Here is an 18,754-nt window from a genome sequence, read left to right as displayed (position 1 = left end):
TTTTTCTTATACATAATATATTGTAACGTATTCAGACAGAGGATTAAACGTAAAGCGAATAACAACAGACTAAATATAAAGTGAACAATAGAGAAACAGATGCGAGTGAAAGCCCATCATGGCTATGGCGTGTTTTCAATCTATTCAACCCACGCCCATGGGGTTGTTAAAAAGGCACTAGCTGATATCTCTGTAAAAGCAGAGCAGTTATTTTAAGTACAGATAAACCAAAATAGACTCTCCTAAATTGAATGCAACCGTTAACGTCATTGGCAGTCGGCAATGGGGGCCTAGCCCCCCCCTCATTTATCTAACGCTTAATTAGTCTAGTAAGCTGGGGCCTACACGCCGACTGTTGTTAGAGACAAACAATCCTATCTCGTACAGTTATAGTTTGAAAGGCCGACCATTGTCAGTTTTCTATTGTTTTCGCTAAACAACGGACGGGAAAACGTATACACATATTGACATAAATTTGACTTCAAGGCCTAATAAATCTTTTGCAGAAGCACCGTCAATTTGGCGATTCGGAAGTTACAATACGCCCCCCTCCGACCGCCGGTGCAACTTCCGTGCGCGACGGCAACCAAGGACTTTCCTCTGAGTCCTGGAAAACTCTTTCTAGAGGTCACTCTCAATAAATCGGTACGGATATTTTTGATTGAACGCCTAAATAACTTTTAAGTCATATTCAATCACGCCTAATTCAAACATCCCCAAGAAAATCACGCTACCTTAGAGCAAGAGTCAAGCAAGTCTGAAAGCCCATATTTGAGAAAAACCAGTTTTAAGTTGGAAATCTAGCATAATAACAATGATAATCTAATAATGAAAATTGATAAAAATAGAGTGAAAATATATATTGAAAATTTTGTACTGAGTCACCTTAATTTAAAAACACTCAAGGATTCTTATTTTCAATTTTCTTTCAGTAGTCACGTATCTCGACTTACTTGACTTTTGCTCTCAGGTAGCGATTATTCCCCAAGAAGTAATATATCCGAGAGCCAGGAACTGCAAGTTACTGTTTATATAGTGCTTGTTGAATAAATGGAAACGTTTCACCTGTACGATATGCAACAAGTGTTTCCTTTTAACCAGGTAGCTTTTTTGACATATTAAGGCTTAGCAAATACGCGACGTTCTGTTTACAGGTGAAAACGTTTCCAAAAGTATTAGCGATTTCTAATCGATGGTTACTTAATTTGTCAATTTTTTAAATCGTTGCAGTTGTACCATCACGGAGAGGATATTGTAGTGACGGTTCTTATTCAAAATTACTCCAACAAAAATGTCAAACACATCAAAGTTTCAGGTATAAATTGGTTAAATCATAATTAAATTAGGATGATAAAATACGCGAAAAAGTATTTAGTTTATTACTCGAAGATCTATTTGATCCAAGTTTCGCGTTGCTCGAAGACCTATCGGTACGAGTTATTAGTAAGTTTTTAAATTTCTTCAAATTTGTTTAGGATTTAGCTATATTATCCCTTTTAATTATGGACTTATCTACTTTTTCGCGTATTTTATAATCCTTCTCACAGTCCATAGGTGGTTTCTTCTAACTTAACCTATAATTAAATTAGGTCACATCGTTAACTGAGTTTAAAAACATTTTCTCAACTTAATAATCGCTTATTTTCCCCATAATAGGCGCTTAAATAAAACATCTTCCCAGAAATTGCCAAGAAGTAATATTTCCGACAGCCAGGACTCATAAGTTATTATTTATATAGTACTTGGTGAAATATTAGAAACCTAGAAACTTTCTCGAACGTAACATCAGTTTTTTGCTAAGCCTTAACATGCCAAAAAAATTACCTGGTTAAAAGGAAACACTTGTTGCATACCGTACTCAAAAGTAATATGTTTAGTTCTAAAGGAATGAGTTTTCATCTTTTTCCAAAAGATAATTTTATACGAAATGAATTAACTCTGCCTCCATGAGAAGCTTTAAAATTGCCCGATATTATAAAAATATTACATATAATTTTAATTATTTATACCATAAGAGGATGATAATAATAATATTATTATCTTCTTAAACTTAGTTTTAAAAACATTATATATGTTACCTTAAAATATATTATCGAAAATAAACATAAGTATGTTCCTTATACACGTGAGCCGACGCGTTTCTTATCTGACGCAAAATTCTAATGAGGGCAAAAACGCGTCTCCAATTGGCTTAAATATGACTTTGTGGCTAGCCATTCTAACCGTTTAACCGACCGACCGGAAATAGCTCCTTCCCAGAAGAATTTGGAGAGGGGAGTAGAAACCGAGTATCTTTTATTGAAGCGTCCATTCACTCAATTTTATCATACGGACAATAGATTTTGCGAAATTTAGAGGTTAAGAATAATTAGTTTTTTTAGAAAATATTTCGATTTAACAATATTGTGACTCTAATATTTTAACGATATTATTGTTCGTAAATTGATTTTATAGTAACTTACTGCATTATTTGTTTAAATAAGGTTTATTAATTTGGCTGTAACTTGAAGTTACGATATTATTTGATTTAAAATTTTATAGTAAAAATATACTAACTCGACCATTCGAACTTGATTTTTAGGATTTTAAGAAATAGGAAATTGCTTATTGTTTCTTTTAAACATGTAAAACGTTTATGTCGTTTTGTGGGGTTTTCCTGATTTGTGAAAAACTTTTTAACTTTAAGTTTAATTTTCTCGAAACTAGATTTTTCAAGTTACCACTTTATAAACTCAGGTCACAAGATAAAGCGAATATATCTATAACCCCTAAACATGATTTGTCATAATTATATTATTCATAAAATTTTTCCTGAGATTAAAAACATCGTAACTTAGAAAAAAAACATGTTTTGATTAGAGTTAAAAGATTTGAAATCTTATTATATTTTTATTATTAAATTTATTACGCGAATGGTGAAGTCAAAAAACATTAGTAAATGTTCAACACAGAGTTACGGAAAAATTGAGAATTACGAATGACTACAATTGACGTCATAGTCGAGAGATAAGCTCCTCTAGTGAGACAAATACGGAACTGAAAGGGAAACTAACCTACAACGTGTTATTTACGCTGTGCTACATTGTAGGAATAAAATGAGGGAGTATCAATTGGGTGGCGATTTTGTTGAATTTATTTTATTTAATTTCGAAATCGTATATAGTTGCTTCATTCCCACATAGATGTCGGGATACTAAATAAGCCAGATTCCGAGGGTGGTGCTTCAGTAGCTCTTAACTCACAGGTGAAACCGAAATCGCCACCCGATCGCTACTCCCCCACTTTATTCCTCCAAGGCTCTACGGCTGCGCTCACTATGACCACTATGGCCACTAACACTTATTAAGCCTGATGACTAAAATTGTGTGGTCTTCCAAGGGTTTGGTAATAAATATTTGCTAATTATTATTGTCATTCTACAAATGGTTCTTGGTAGAAATTTATAACGGGGAATATAGGGAATTGTCACACTTTTGAAGAAGGTGGGGTGGCGGAATGGTTAGCACTTTCGCCTCGCAGCAAGCAGTGTTGGGCATTTTCGTCCATGAGCCGCTCACGCTCACGTCTTATTGAGCGGTAAAATTTTCGCTCCTCTCTTTCCGCTCTTTTTTGGGGGGTAAAATTTTCACTCCTCTCTTTCCGCTCTTTTTTGAGTGGTAAAATTTTCGCTCCTCTCTTTCCGCTCTTTTTTTGAGCGGTATAATTTTCGCTCCTCTCTTTCCGCTCTTTTTTGAGTGGTATAATTTTCGCTCCTCTCTTTCCGCTCTTTTTTGAGCGGTAAAATTTTCGCTCCTCTCTTTCAGCTCTTTTTTGAGCGGTAAAATTTTCGCTCCTCTCTTTCCGCTCTTTTTTGAGTGGTAAAATTTTCGCTCTTATTTTTCCACTCTTTTTTGAGCGGTAAAATTTTCGCTCCTCTCATTTTTGTTTTGCGCTCTTTTAAAAATATATTTTACCACTCATTTTCGCTCATAATAACAAATCCGCTCACAATGAGATGAGCGGTGCCCAACACTGGCAGCAAGAGGAGCCTGGTTTGATCCCAGCTTGTGGCACTGGGTGGAAACGCGGAACAACTCCTTCCGCGTTGAGTTGGAAAAGCTCTCTCCCCGAGTTCTTCGGTTTCCCCTTTCCATAAAAACTTGTAGACGTTAACGGTAAAAGTTATTGTAAGGAGCTGTTGGCTCGCGTGGCATGAAGGGCTTGCCACCACCCTCCTACGCATTGTAACCCGGCCACCTGAATTAAAGGCAATGAAATTCGCTAGACGACTTAGGCCTAGGGTGGTGCCTTGGGTATTAGCCTAGCTGGTTATTAATATAATCATACACTTATGATGTAAGCAATATCGGCCATTCGGAATGATGATTTTTATCCATTTCAGTGGTCCAAGTAGCGGACATATGTATGTTTTCGACGGGACGATGGAAAGTCAATGTGGCCAGTATAGACAGCAAGTACGACCACGTTCATTCCCAGACACGTCAAAACGTAGTCATTAACTGAATTGATTCCATTCTTGCAGTCAATGTTGTCCCATTTCTCCCGGCAAAACGTGTCAGCAACGCTTCACGCTTTCGCCCAACGTTGATCAGAACCGAGCCAAGTACGGCGTCTTCACTCAAGGCAGACTCAACTCCGAAGACGACACCCTTTCCTCGACAACCATGTACATAACCATTTAAGTCTGATTTTCACTAGCTAAAAACTACTTGATGACGAGGGTCGCCGCAAGAGATCTCCGTTAGGCCTAACACATTTGTTTGCGTCGACCCAAAAGATCTCCGTTACGCCTAACACATTTGTTTGCGTCGACCCAAATGATCTCCGTTACGCCTAACACATTTGTTTGCGTCGACCCAAAAGATCTCCGTTACGCCTAACACATTTGTTTGCGTCGACCCAAAAGATCTCCGTTACGCCTAACACATTTGTTTGCGTCGACCCAAAAGATCTCCGTTACGCCTAACACATTTGTTTGCGTCGACCCAAAAGATCTCCGTTACGCCTAACACATTTGTTTGCGTCGACCCAAAAGATCTCCGTTACGCCTAACACATTTGTTTGCGTCGACCCAAAAGATCTCCGTTACGCCTAACACATTTGTTTGCGTCGACCCAAATGATCTCCGTTACGCCTAACACATTTGTTTGCGTCGACCCAAAAGATCTCCGTTACGCCTAACACATTTGTTTGCGTCGACCCAAAAGATCTCCGTTACGCCTAACACATTTGTTTGCGTCGACCCAAAAGATCTCCGTTACGCCTAACACATTTGTTTGCGAGGACCCAAAAGATCTCCGTTACGCCTAACACATTTGTTTGCGTCGACCCAAAAGATCTCCGTTACGCCTAACACATTTGTTTGCGTCGACCCAAAAGATCTCCGTTACGCCTAACACATTTGTTTGCGTCGACCCAAAAGATCTCCGTTACGCCTAACACATTTGTTTGCGTCGACCCAAAAGATCTCCGTTACGCCTAACACATTTGTTTGCGTCGACCCAAATGATCTCCGTTACGCCTAACTCATTTTTTGGCGTCGACCCAAAAGATCTCCGTTACGCCTAACACATTTGTTTGCGTCGACCCAAAAGATCTCCGTTAGGCCTAACACATTTTTTTGGCGTCGACCCAAAAGATCTCCGTTACGCCTAACACATTTGTTTGCGTCGACCCAAAAGATCTCCGTTACGCCTAACACATTTGTTTGCGTCGACCCAAAAGATCTCCGTTACGCCTAACACATTTGTTTGCGTCGACCCAAAAGATCTCCGTTACGCCTAACACATTTGTTTGCGTCGACCCAAAAGATCTCCGTTACGCCTAACACATTTGTTTGCGTCGACCCAAATGATCTCCGTTACGCCTAACACATTTGTTTGCGTCGACCCAAAAGATCTCCGTTACGCCTAACACATTTGTTTGCGTCGACCCAAAAGATCTCCGTTACGCCTAACACATTTGTTTGCGTCGACCCAAAAGATCTCCGTTACGCCTAACACATTTGTTTGCGTCGACCCAAAAGATCTCCGTTACGCCTAACACATTTGTTTGCGTCGACCCAAAAGATCTCCGTTACGCCTAACACATTTGTTTGCGTCGACCCAAAAGATCTCCGTTACGCCTAACACATTTGTTTGCGTCGACCCAAATGATCTCCGTTACGCCTAACACATTTGTTTGCGTCGACCCAAAAGATCTCCGTTACGCCTAACACATTTGTTTGCGTCGACCCAAAAGATCTCCGTTACGCCTAACACATTTGTTTGCGTCGACCCAAAAGATCTCCGTTACGCCTAACACATTTGTTTGCGTCGACCCAAAAGATCTCCGTTACGCCTAACACATTTGTTTGCGTCGACCCAAAAGATCTCCGTTACGCCTAACACATTTGTTTGCGTCGACCCAAAAGATCTCCGTTACGCCTAACACATTTGTTTGCGTCGACCCAAATGATCTCCGTTACGCCTAACTCATTTTTTGGCGTCGACCCAAAAGATCTCCGTTACGCCTAACACATTTGTTTGCGTCGACCCAAAAGATCTCCGTTAGGCCTAACACATTTTTTTGGCGTCGACCCAAAAGATCTCCGTTACGCCTAACACATTTGTTTGCGTCGACCCAAAAGATCTCCGTTACGCCTAACACATTTGTTTGCGTCGACCCAAAAGATCTCCGTTACGCCTAACACATTTGTTTGCGTCGACCCAAAAGATCTCCGTTACGCCTAACACATTTGTTTGCGTCGACCCAAATGATCTCCGTTACGCCTAACACATTTGTTTGCGTCGACCCAAAAGATCTCCGTTACGCCTAACACATTTGTTTGCGTCGACCCAAAAGATCTCCGTTACGCCTAACACATTTGTTTGCGTCGACCCAAAAGATCTCCGTTAGGCCTAACACATTTTTTTGGCGTCGACCCAAAAGATCTCCGTTACGCCTAACACATTTGTTTGCGTCGACCCAAAAGATCTCCGTTACGCCTAACACATTTGTTTGCGTCGACCCAAAAGATCTCCGTTAGGCCTAACACATTTGTTTGCGTCGACCCAAAAGATCTCCGTTACGCCTAACACATTTGTTTGCGTCGACCCAAAAGATCTCCGTTACGCCTAACACATTTGTTTGCGTCGACCCAAAAGATCTCCGTTACGCCTAACACATTTGTTTGCGTCGACCCAAAAGATCTCCGTTACGCCTAACACATTTGTTTGCGTCGACCCAAATGATCTCCGTTACGCCTAACACATTTGTTTGCGTCGACCCAAAAGATCTCCGTTACGCCTAACACATTTGTTTGCGTCGACCCAAAAGATCTCCGTTACGCCTAACACATTTGTTTGCGTCGACCCAAAAGATCTCCGTTAGGCCTAACACATTTTTTTGGCGTCGACCCAAAAGATCTCCGTTACGCCTAACACATTTGTTTGCGTCGACCCAAAAGATCTCCGTTACGCCTAACACATTTGTTTGCGTCGACCCAAAAGATCTCCGTTAGGCCTAACACATTTGTTTGCGTCGACCCAAAAGATCTCCGTTACGCCTAACACATTTGTTTGCGTCGACCCAAAAGATCTCCGTTACGCCTAACACATTTGTTTGCGTCGACCCAAAAGATCTCCGTTACGCCTAACACATTTGTTTGCGTCGACCCAAAAGATCTCCGTTACGCCTAACACATTTGTTTGCGTCGACCCAAAAGATCTCCGTTACGCCTAACACATTTGTTTGCGTCGACCCAAAAGATCTCCGTTACGCCTAACACATTTGTTTGCGTCGACCCAAATGATCTCCGTTACGCCTAACTCATTTTTTGGCGTCGACCCAAAAGATCTCCGTTACGCCTAACACATTTGTTTGCGTCGACCCAAAAGATCTCCGTTAGGCCTAACACATTTTTTTGGCGTCGACCCAAAAGATCTCCGTTACGCCTAACACATTTGTTTGCGTCGACCCAAATGATCTCCGTTACGCCTAACACATTTGTTTGCGTCGACCCAAAAGATCTCCGTTACGCCTAACACATTTGTTTGCGTCGACCCAAAAGATCTCCGTTACGCCTAACACATTTGTTTGCGTCGACCCAAAAGATCTCCGTTAGGCCTAACACATTTTTTTGGCGTCGACCCAAAAGATCTCCGTTACGCCTAACACATTTGTTTGCGTCGACCCAAAAGATCTCCGTTACGCCTAACACATTTGTTTGCGTCGACCCAAAAGATCTCCGTTACGCCTAACACATTTGTTTGCGTTGACCCAAAAGATCTCCGTTACGCCTAACACATTTGTTTGCGTCGACCCAAATGATCTCCGTTACGCCTAACACATTTGTTTGCGTCGACCCAAAAGATCTCCGTTACGCCTAACACATTTGTTTGCGTCGACCCAAATGATCTCCGTTACGCCTAACACATTTGTTTGCGTCGACCCAAATGATCTCCGTTACGCCTAACTCATTTTTTGGCGTCGACCCAAAAGATCTCCGTTACGCCTAACACATTTGTTTGCGTCGACCCAAAAGATCTCCGTTAGGCCTAACACATTTTTTTGGCGTCGACCCAAAAGATCTCCGTTACGCCTAACACATTTGTTTGCGTCGACCCAAAAGATCTCCGTTACGCCTAACACATTTGTTTGCGTCGACCCAAAAGATCTCCGTTACGCCTAACACATTTGTTTGCGTCGACCCAAAAGATCTCCGTTACGCCTAACACATTTGTTTGCGTCGACCCAAATGATCTCCGTTACGCCTAACACATTTGTTTGCGTCGACCCAAAAGATCTCCGTTACGCCTAACACATTTGTTTGCGTCGACCCAAATGATCTCCGTTACGCCTAACTCATTTTTTGGCGTCGACCCAAAAGATCTCCGTTACGCCTAACACATTTGTTTGCGTCGACCCAAAAGATCTCCGTTAGGCCTAACACATTTTTTTGGCGTCGACCCAAAAGATCTCCGTTACGCCTAACACATTTGTTTGCGTCGACCCAAAAGATCTCCGTTAGGCCTAACACATTTTTTTGGCGTCGACCCAAAAGATCTCCGTTACGCCTAACACATTTGTTTGCGTCGACCCAAAAGATCTCCGTTAGGCCTAACACATTTTTTTGGCGTCGACCCAAAAGATCTCCGTTACGCCTAACACATTTGTTTGCGTCGACCCAAAAGATCTCCGTTAGGCCTAACACATTTTTTTGGCGTCGACCCAAAAGATCTCCGTTACGCCTAACACATTTGTTTGCGTCGACCCAAAAGATCTCCGTTAGGCCTAACTCATTTTTTGGCGTCGACCCAAAAGATCTCCGTTAGGCCTAACACATTTGTTTGCGTCGACCCAAAAGATCTCCGTTAGGCCTAACACATTTTTTGGCGTCGACCCAAAAGATCTCCGTTACGCCTAACACATTTGTTTGCGTCGACCCAAAAGATCTCCGTTAGGCCTAACTCATTTTTTGGCGTCGACCCAAAAGATCTCCGTTAGGCCTAACTCATTTTTTGGCGTCGACCCAAAAGATCTCCGTTAGGCAGGGCCGTCTTAAGGCATGGGCTAAATGGGCTACAGCCCAGGGCCCCCAGCCAGTTTTGGGGCCCCGGAAAGGCCAGCCATACAGCTTCTACTCTAGGGATAAGGGTTTAGTTGGTTAAATATTATTTATGATCATTTAATATTATGTTCGTCTCGTAACCATGGAGATAGCCGTTTCCGCTATCGACGGAAGTTGAAGAAGCTAAAAAGATAGGGCAAAAATTTGATGCAGGGATTTTTAGTGGGAGAAATCGCTGTTAACGTTAGATCTATGGCTTATTCTAACTTATAGGGAGCTAGTATATTATACACTTATGGTGTTACGTATAGTGGAGTACCGAGGGGATGTGGCACCCGGTTCAAAATTTTGATATGGCACCCCCGATGTATGTCATTAATAAAATAAATTAGGAGTAAATATTTATGTACCCCTTACATATTACGTCGTTGATTCTGTTCTACCAGAAGTAAATTATCCGAAGTTATCGAAATAGCGCTCAGAATCGGAGGGCGTTTTCCTTATGAAAATTATTAGAAAATCGAGTCAAATAAAAAATAATTTCCATCTACGTCTTTTGACGCGATAAATTGCACTTGAGAATTGTGGGTATAGCTATTTCTAAGTATAAAAAATGGTTTCATTAAAAATTTTTTTTTTATTTCGGCGCACAATTTTAAATTCGAGGTTAAAATGTAACTTCATAAGGAAATCACTTCCAACATGGGGAGTATAGAAGTTTGATAACTTCGGTTCATTTACTTTTGGCTCTACTGATAATTTTATACTGATTAAATTCCCAACTAAATCCAGATGAGTTCATCTTTCGACAGTGTTCAGTCATTAAGAACGTTAAAATCTAAATTAATTAATTAATCAAACGCATCTAAAGGACTTTTAGGAGCAACGTATATAGTTAGAATAATTTTGGGCCTTTAGGCGCCCCTCCAGAAGACCTCTAGAGCCCGGTTCCACATGCCCCCTCTGTTCCCTTATCGGTACGCCTCTGGTTTCGTAATTGACGAACAGCCCCTGATAGCCTGTCTCATCAATGACTATATAAATCATTATGTTGTCAAGGACTTAGAACTATCCGCGATCTAAAACCAGTTTGTGGAACAGTCAGATAAGGGTGCCTGAGAAGGATCAGCCAACGCTTATTGGATATTTAAACCTTTCCAACTCACGTTTAATTGGTCAAAATGATGATGAAATATTGAATCGAAACATAAAAGTAACTAATATAAACACCCCAAGGTTTTTGTAATTTAAGACCTAAACGCGTTTTCAATCTTTTTTAACGACATCACACTAGCCTGGCAGCTAGGAGCAACAAACACAGCCCCCCCACACAAGGAGAACGCAGCCCGCCAAAAGTCGTGGATTTTCTTGCGAACATTTTTCATTGGTTAGACGCTTGAGCGCCTGCTGCCGTCGGAAGGGGGAAATTCGGAAATTGTCTCCCCCCCCCCGCACGTAAAACGTGCAGCGTAAAGGTTCGTCCAATGGAATTTGTACACAAAACTGCGTTAGCGGGTTTAAAAGCTAGCTGCGTTCTCCTTTAGTTTGTTGCTCCTAGCTGGCAGTAATTTTGCCAACGAAGAGAGTAGCGTGTGACGATTTCCTATTCACTCAAATCTTTCAGTTTCATATTTACGTTTATTTAGAGGTGTGAAAAATATTCGGTTACGTCAAATAATTCGATAGACCTTCAAAATGTTCGCGAATATTCGTTTTGGCTGATCAAATATTTGAAAAGGGTGGTATTTCAAATAGTCGAATACTTGAAAAGGGTGGTATTTCAAATAGTCGAGTACTTGAAAAGGGTGGTATTTCAAATAGTCGAATACTTGAAAAGGGTGGTATTTCAAATAGTCGAATACTTGAAAAGAGTGGTATTTCAAATAGTCGAATACTTGAAAAGGGTGGTATTTCAAATAGTCGAATACTTGAAAAGGGTGGTATTTCAAATAGTCGAATACTTGAAAAGGGTGGTATTTCAAATAGTCGAATACTTGAAAAGGGTGGTATTTCAAATAGTCGAATACTTGAAAAGGGTGGTATTTCAAATAGTCGAGTACTTGAAAAGGGTGGTATTTCAAATAGTCTCATACTTGAAAAGGGTGGTATTTCAAATAGTCGAATACTTTAAAAGGGTGGTATTTCAAATAGTCGAATACTTGAAAAGGGTGGTATTTCAAATAGTCGAATACTTGAAAAGGGTGGTATTTCAAATAGTCGAGTACTTGAAAAGGGTGGTATTTCAAATAGTCGAATACTTGAAAAGGGTGGTATTTCAAATAGTCGAATACTTGAAAAGGGTGGTATTTCAAATAGTCGAATACTTGAAAAGGGTGGTTTTTCAAATAGTCGAATACTTGAAAAGGGTGGTATTTCAAATAGTCGAATACTTGAAAATAGTGGTATTTCAAATAGTCGAATACTTGAAAAGGGTGGTATTTCAAATAGTCGAATACTTGAAAAGGGTGGTATTTCAAATAGTCGAATACTTGAAAAGGGTGGTATTTCAAATAGTCGAATACTTGAAAAGAGTGATATTTCAAATAGTCGAATACTTGAAAAGGGTGGTATTTCAAATAGTCGAATACTTGAAAAGGGTGGTATTTCAAATAGTCGAGTACTTGAAAAGGGTGGTATTTCAAATAGTCTCATACTTGAAAAGGGTGGTATTTCAAATAGTCGAATACTTGAAAAGGGTGGTATTTCAAATAGTCGAATACTTGAAAAGGGTGGTATTTCAAATAGTCGAATACTTGAAAAGGGTGGTATTTCAAAAAGTCGAGTACTTGAAAAGGGTGGTATTTCAAATAGTCGAATACTTGAAAAGGGTGGTATTTCAAATAGTCGAATACTTGAAAAGGGTTGTATTTCAAATATTCGAATACTTGAAAAGGGTGGTATTTCAAATAGTCGAATACCCGAAAAGGGTGGTATTTCAAATAGTCGAATACTTGAAAAGGGTGGTATTTCAAATAGTCGAATACTTGAAAAGGGTGGTACTTCAAATAGTCGAATACTTGAAAAGGGTGGTATTTCAAATAGTCGAATACTTGAAAAGCGTTGTATTTCAAATAGTCGAATACTCGAAAAGGGTGGTATTTCAAATAGTCGAATACTTGAAAAGGGTGGTATTTCAAATAGTCGAGTACTTGAAAAGGGTGGTATTTCAAATAGTCGAATACTTGAAAAGGGTGGTATTTCAAATAGTCGAATACTTGAAAAGGGTGGTATTTCAAATAGTCGAATACTTGAAAAGGGTGGTTTTTCAAATAGTCGAATACTTGAAAAGGGTGGTATTTCAAATAGTCGAATACTTGAAAATAGTGGTATTTCAAATAGTCGAATACTTGAAAAGGGTGGTATTTCAAATAGTCGAATACTTGAAAAGGGTGGTATTTCAAATAGTCGAATACTTGAAAAGGGTGGTATTTCAAATAGTCGAATACTTGAAAAGAGTGATATTTCAAATAGTCGAATACTTGAAAAGGGTGGTATTTCAAATAGTCGAATACTTGAAAAGGGTGGTATTTCAAATAGTCGAGTACTTGAAAAGGGTGGTATTTCAAATAGTCTCATACTTGAAAAGGGTGGTATTTCAAATAGTCGAATACTTGAAAAGGGTGGTATTTCAAATAGTCGAATACTTGAAAAGGGTGGTATTTCAAATAGTCGAATACTTGAAAAGGGTGGTATTTCAAAAAGTCGAGTACTTGAAAAGGGTGGTATTTCAAATAGTCGAATACTTGAAAAGGGTGGTATTTCAAATAGTCGAATACTTGAAAAGGGTTGTATTTCAAATATTCGAATACTTGAAAAGGGTGGTATTTCAAATAGTCGAATACCCGAAAAGGGTGGTATTTCAAATAGTCGAATACTTGAAAAGGGTGGTATTTCAAATAGTCGAATACTTGAAAAGGGTGGTACTTCAAATAGTCGAATACTTGAAAAGGGTGGTATTTCAAATAGTCGAATACTTGAAAAGCGTTGTATTTCAAATAGTCGAATACTCGAAAAGGGTGGTATTTCAAATAGTCGAATACTTGAAAAGGGTGGTATTTCAAATGGTCGAATACTTGAAAAGGGTGGTATTTCAAATAGTCGAATACCTGAAAAGGGTGGTATTTCAAATAGTCGAATACTTGAAAAGCGTGGTATTTCAAATAGTCGAATACTTGAAAGGTGTGGTACTTCAAATAGTCGAATACTTGAAAAGGGTGGTATTTCAAATAGTCGAATACTTGAAAAGCGTGGTATTTCAAATAGTCGAATACCTGAAAAGGGTGGTATTTCAAATAGTCGAATACTTGAAAAGCGTGGTATTTCAAATAGTCGAATACTTGAAAGGTGTGGTACTTCAAATAGTCGAATACTTGAAAAGGGTGGTATTTCAAATAGTCGAATACTTGAAAAGCGTGGTATTTCAAATAGTCGAATACTTGAAAAGGGTGGTATTTCAAATAGTCGAATACTTGAAAAGGGTGGTATTTCAAATAGTCTCATACTTGAAAAGGGTGGTATTTCAAATAGTCGAATACTTGAAAAAGGTGGTATTTCAAATAGTTGAATACTTGAAAAGGGTGGTATCTCAAATAGTTGGCCAAACTTGGTCGAATAACCGCCAAATGTTTTCTTCATAAAAAATCTGATTTGATATAATGACGCTGCAATTGCCATGATTGGAAACACGTATTGTTTGCCCTTTTCCAAGGCGTAACAATGTAGATGTAGTCAGATGCTAGGTCCCTTGTTGTCTAGATTATTAAGTCTTGGCTTGTTTTGGGATTAGCTAGAGCAGCGAAATAAATCTAAAACTCTAAAACCAAAACCATAACAAATATATTTGTTACGGTTTTGGTTTTAGAGTTTATACATGAAATTATTCGGGATTTATTCAGTTAACTGGTCCTGCTTTTACATTAAAAGAAGTTCGAAAAAACTATTCGACTTGGGTAGAAAACAAATATTTGATATTCTATTCTATCTCAAAAAAATCTGTTTTAACACTTCTGGCTTGATTATGTTACTTATGAATACGCCTAATACATTGTTTGCGTCAACGTTCGACGTTGCGACGGTTTGGTACTAGTCAAAACAAGACTGAAATCTTCTCAAATTTACGTTACAAGAATTAATTAATTAACAGAAATAATTAACAGAATTAATTAATTAACAGAATTAATTAACAGAATTAATTAATTAACAGAATTAATTAATTAACAGAATTAATTAATTAACAGAATTAATTAATTAACAGAATTAATTAATTAACAGAATTAATTAATTAACAGAATTAATTAATTAACAGAATTAATTAATTAACAGAATTAATTAATTAACAGAATTAATTAATTAACAGAATTAATTAATTAACAGAATTAATTAATTAACAGAATTAATTAATTAACAGAATTAATTAATTAACAGAATTAATTAATTAACAGAATTAATTAATTAACAGAATTAATTAATTAACAGAATTAATTAATTAACAGAATTAATTAATTAACAGAATTAATTAATTAACAGAATTAATTAATTAACAGAATTAATTAATTAACAGAATTAATTAATTAACAGAATTAATTAATTAACAGAATTAATTAACAGAATTAATTAACAGAATTAATTAATTAACAGAATTAATTAATTAACAGAATTATTTAATTAACAGAATTAATTAATTAACAGAATTAATTTTTAATCAGAATTCCCGATAAAGTGAGAGCGGAATATTTCGGAATTATCATAACGTATCACGTCAAAGTCAAGCTCTATTTAAGTACTTTGAGCCCACTACCTCCCAGGTAAGTAAAGCCCGTCTTGATCTACCACGACTATCTAACTATATAAATAGACTTTCTAAATTGTGAACTCGTTCTAACTGGTAACTTTCGACGTGGTTTTAAGCCACTTGAAAATAACGAACACTTTGCGCTCCACGGTAAGATCTCGAAAATTTTATTGTTAAGGGGGAAGAATACAGTAAAAGCCTCTTTTTCGTTCAAGCTGAACGTTTCGGTTTTAACAATTACATAATTGAATTATATTTTTCTTATTAGGCTGAACCTTCCTCTAGTGCTTAAAATAAGTTTTATAATTCTAATATTAATATAAACGAGATATCAGGTCCTAACTAAAGGGTAGTTTGGGCGGTTGCCCAACTTGTTTAGCTCCGGGGTCCGAATTAAAACGTAATAACTTAATTACTTTTAAATTTGAAATTGTAAAAAATATCTTAGGCACTAAACAAGAGGCTGTTCTACACTTAAATATTAATTTTATAAGTTAAAATACAAAATTAAAAGAGTTCAGCTTGAAATAGCACGAAATTAGACAATGGCCACAGTAGTCTTCCCCCTTAACTGACGAAAACAATTGCTTGTAACTCTTAGAAAAATATTTTTACAAGTACTAAATTTGTTAATTATCATTAACAAAGGTGTGTAGTATTAATATTTTAAGGCCCGCCCACATCGAACCCAGTGATGACCAGGGTTGTTCAAAATGCTTTTTTTTTTCAAAATGCAAAATGCCAAACACTTTATCTATAACTCAAAATGCAAAATACAAAATGCATTTTGAAAATTGATTTTTCTAAATGCAAAATGTAAAATACTTTTCCATTTTCAAAATGCATTTTGAACAACCCTGGTGGTGAGTCTACCTAATGCAGTTAGATATTCATGTCGGAAATGAATGTATGGTGAGATGCTATTTTTAATTTTTTCTTTCTGTTCCCTAAAGCGAAGTTCCTTGTCTGATTCCATTCCTGCTGATGCATCCTGATCCCAACACGCACGCTGACACCGAGCTAAAGTGTCCCCGAACAACGCACGACCTTGAATCGGGGCTGAAGGTCAAATCAGACGATCCTTCGTTCGAACAAGTCACCCGCGGTAGAATGAGAAGCATGTCTCTAGTCGGTTGAAAATGTCTCTTCTTTAAATATTGCCAAGAAAATAAATGTACATTATTTTCAGAAAAATACCTACAGAGTACGTAAATTATACATTTTTGGTCTGTTAAAAATCAGTGTCGATAATAATTGGAGAAGAAATTACAATAGTTATATTTAATCGGAAATTTTATTTTTCAAATTAAAAAATAATTGATTTAGAATTAACAAATTTAACATTACAAAATCGATCGCGAGAAAAATGTTTATTTTTGTTGCAATGAAAATGAGAATTTATAAATTTTCGCAGATAGCACGCGGAAGGAAGAAAAAACGCGATGAAATTTGAAAGTGTATTTAGCAAATCAAAATAGCCCCCGTTATCAAAACCTGTAATAATATGATTAAAACTGATCGAGTTTTCATTTTCTACACTATCAGCAAATAACTCTGGTATGTAATGTATATTTCAAATTGCTCTCTACCACTTTTAAATGTTGTATTTGTGTATAAGAAATATAACTAAATAAAATAAATAAAAATATGTATTTCTATCTTCATTCGTATGCCAATCATTTTATAAAAAAAAACCGTCTCGTAACTGCATAAGTCTATAATATTGTTCCATAAGTTGGTCACTTTTGGGGAATATTTTACTGAGAGCTAGTAACGGAGTGACGTCATCACCAGAAGACAATCTCACCCTAGCGAGGCGCTGTCAAAGGCTACGTGTGACGCGTTAGCAAGCGGACGCAAAACGGTGACGAAGCCCGTAATGCAGTCTGTCTTGTGAATAGCTCTCAGTAAAACTTTTGCATGTGAAGAATAGGAAGTGTCACAATTATGTAATACACTTATGGTAACGGCTATGGTACGTTACACCAGAAGCTTATAACATTTCTCTTACGAGATAAGTATTCAATTAGATCATTAAAATTAAACAGGTAACTTCTGCCAATTTCCCGACTAGTCGCCAGTCTATAAACCTTTCTATAAAATCCGAGCTAGGCCAACCAAACCCTTGGCAAAGACTTTAAAGCTATTGCTGTAGGACTGGCAACTTTCATTATTCTTTGTTTTTAAGAATTTGGCTTATGTTCAGTCCTTATTTGGGCTTGACATATTACATTTATATAGTTATTTCATATCGACCAGCCCACCAGTGTTGCATATTTGCTAGATGAAAGATAATAGATATGTTAAGCCAGCACCAGAAGATGTGCAGAAAACGTGTAGAAGGAACTTGTAGAAGGGCAGGATGTACACACAAAGGTACGTTTACAATCCTACAAGTTCCCCCGTTCACGTCGAATAATGAGTCGCCCTGGTTAAAAACAAGATGTCACGGACATTTGAGTACACACAATCCCACTGATGTATTAACTTAATAAACCCAAGAGGAATGTTATCGGAAAAGAATTATTCGAGTTACCTGGTTTTGGAAATAAGGTGGCGGAACGCGAACACGTTCATTTAAATTAATTTGTATAAAAACCAAGCGTTTCGAGTTAACTGGTTTTGGAAATAAGGTGGCGAAACGCGAACACGTTAATTTAAATTAATTTTTATAAAAACCAAGTTTTCCGAGTTACCTGGTTTTGGAAATAAGGTAGCGAAACGCGAACACGTTCATTTAAATTAATTTGTATAAAAACCAAGCGTTTCGAGTTAACTGGTTTTGGAAATAAGGTGGCGAAACGCGAACACGTTAATTTAAATTAATTTTTATAAAAACCAAGTTTTCCGAGTTACCTGGTTTTGGAAATAAGGTGGCGAAACGCGAACACGTTCATTTAAATTAATTTGTATAAAAACCAAGTTTTTCGAGTTACCTGGTTTTGGAAATAAGGTGGCGAAACGCGAACACGTTCATTTAAATTAATTTGTATAAAAACCAAGTTTTCCGAGTTACCTGGTTTTGGAAATAAGGTGGCGAAACGCGAACACGTTCATTTAAATTAATTTGTATAAAAACCAAGTTTTTCGAGTTACCTGGTTTTGGAAATAAGGTAGCGAAACGCGAACGAGTTAGATGACACCTGTATCAATTGGCACTAAATTCAAATATGACAATCGACCAAAAACACTAAAGGGGGCAAATGCCCCACTTCTCGGGCTCCGACCCCAAAAATTACGAAAATCCCGTCGAGGCTATAATAGTGCCTACCGATTGAGATATCAATCGCCTTTGTACCACTAACGTACCGCGAGCAATCGTGTGTACGGCAGCTGGTCAAAAAAAATATTTAGTGGCACACTTATGCTTAACTTCTGGGCATAACAAATATTTAGGGTCACACTTATTTTTT

The 18,754-nt window shown here is 37.8% G+C and overlaps 1 protein-coding gene across 1 annotated transcript in view; it reads left to right on the top strand.

Annotated features, from left to right (window-relative positions):
• The window catches only part of LOC149953037 (arrestin homolog), a 112,726-nt gene extending 95,856 nt beyond the window's left edge, over positions 1-16,870 (top strand). Inside the window, exons 5-10 of the mRNA XM_090170227.1 lie at positions 507-645; positions 1,231-1,315; positions 4,382-4,454; positions 4,523-4,666; positions 15,256-15,354; positions 16,295-16,870. Of these exons, the coding sequence (XP_090026353.1) occupies positions 507-645; positions 1,231-1,315; positions 4,382-4,454; positions 4,523-4,666; positions 15,256-15,354; positions 16,295-16,478 (724 nt within the window). The 3' untranslated portion in view covers positions 16,479-16,870. The remainder of the gene's footprint in view (positions 1-506; positions 646-1,230; positions 1,316-4,381; positions 4,455-4,522; positions 4,667-15,255; positions 15,355-16,294) is intronic.
• The last annotated feature ends 1,884 nt before the right edge of the window (positions 16,871-18,754 follow it).

This window comes from Leiobunum rupestre, chromosome 3 (genome assembly GCF_980474605.1).
Source record: "Leiobunum rupestre chromosome 3, qqLeiRupe1.1.hap1, whole genome shotgun sequence".
Taxonomy (NCBI): Eukaryota; Metazoa; Arthropoda; class Arachnida; order Opiliones; family Sclerosomatidae; genus Leiobunum; species Leiobunum rupestre.
Note: the sequence above shows the minus strand (reverse complement) of the source record. Positions and strands in the feature narration are given on the sequence as shown.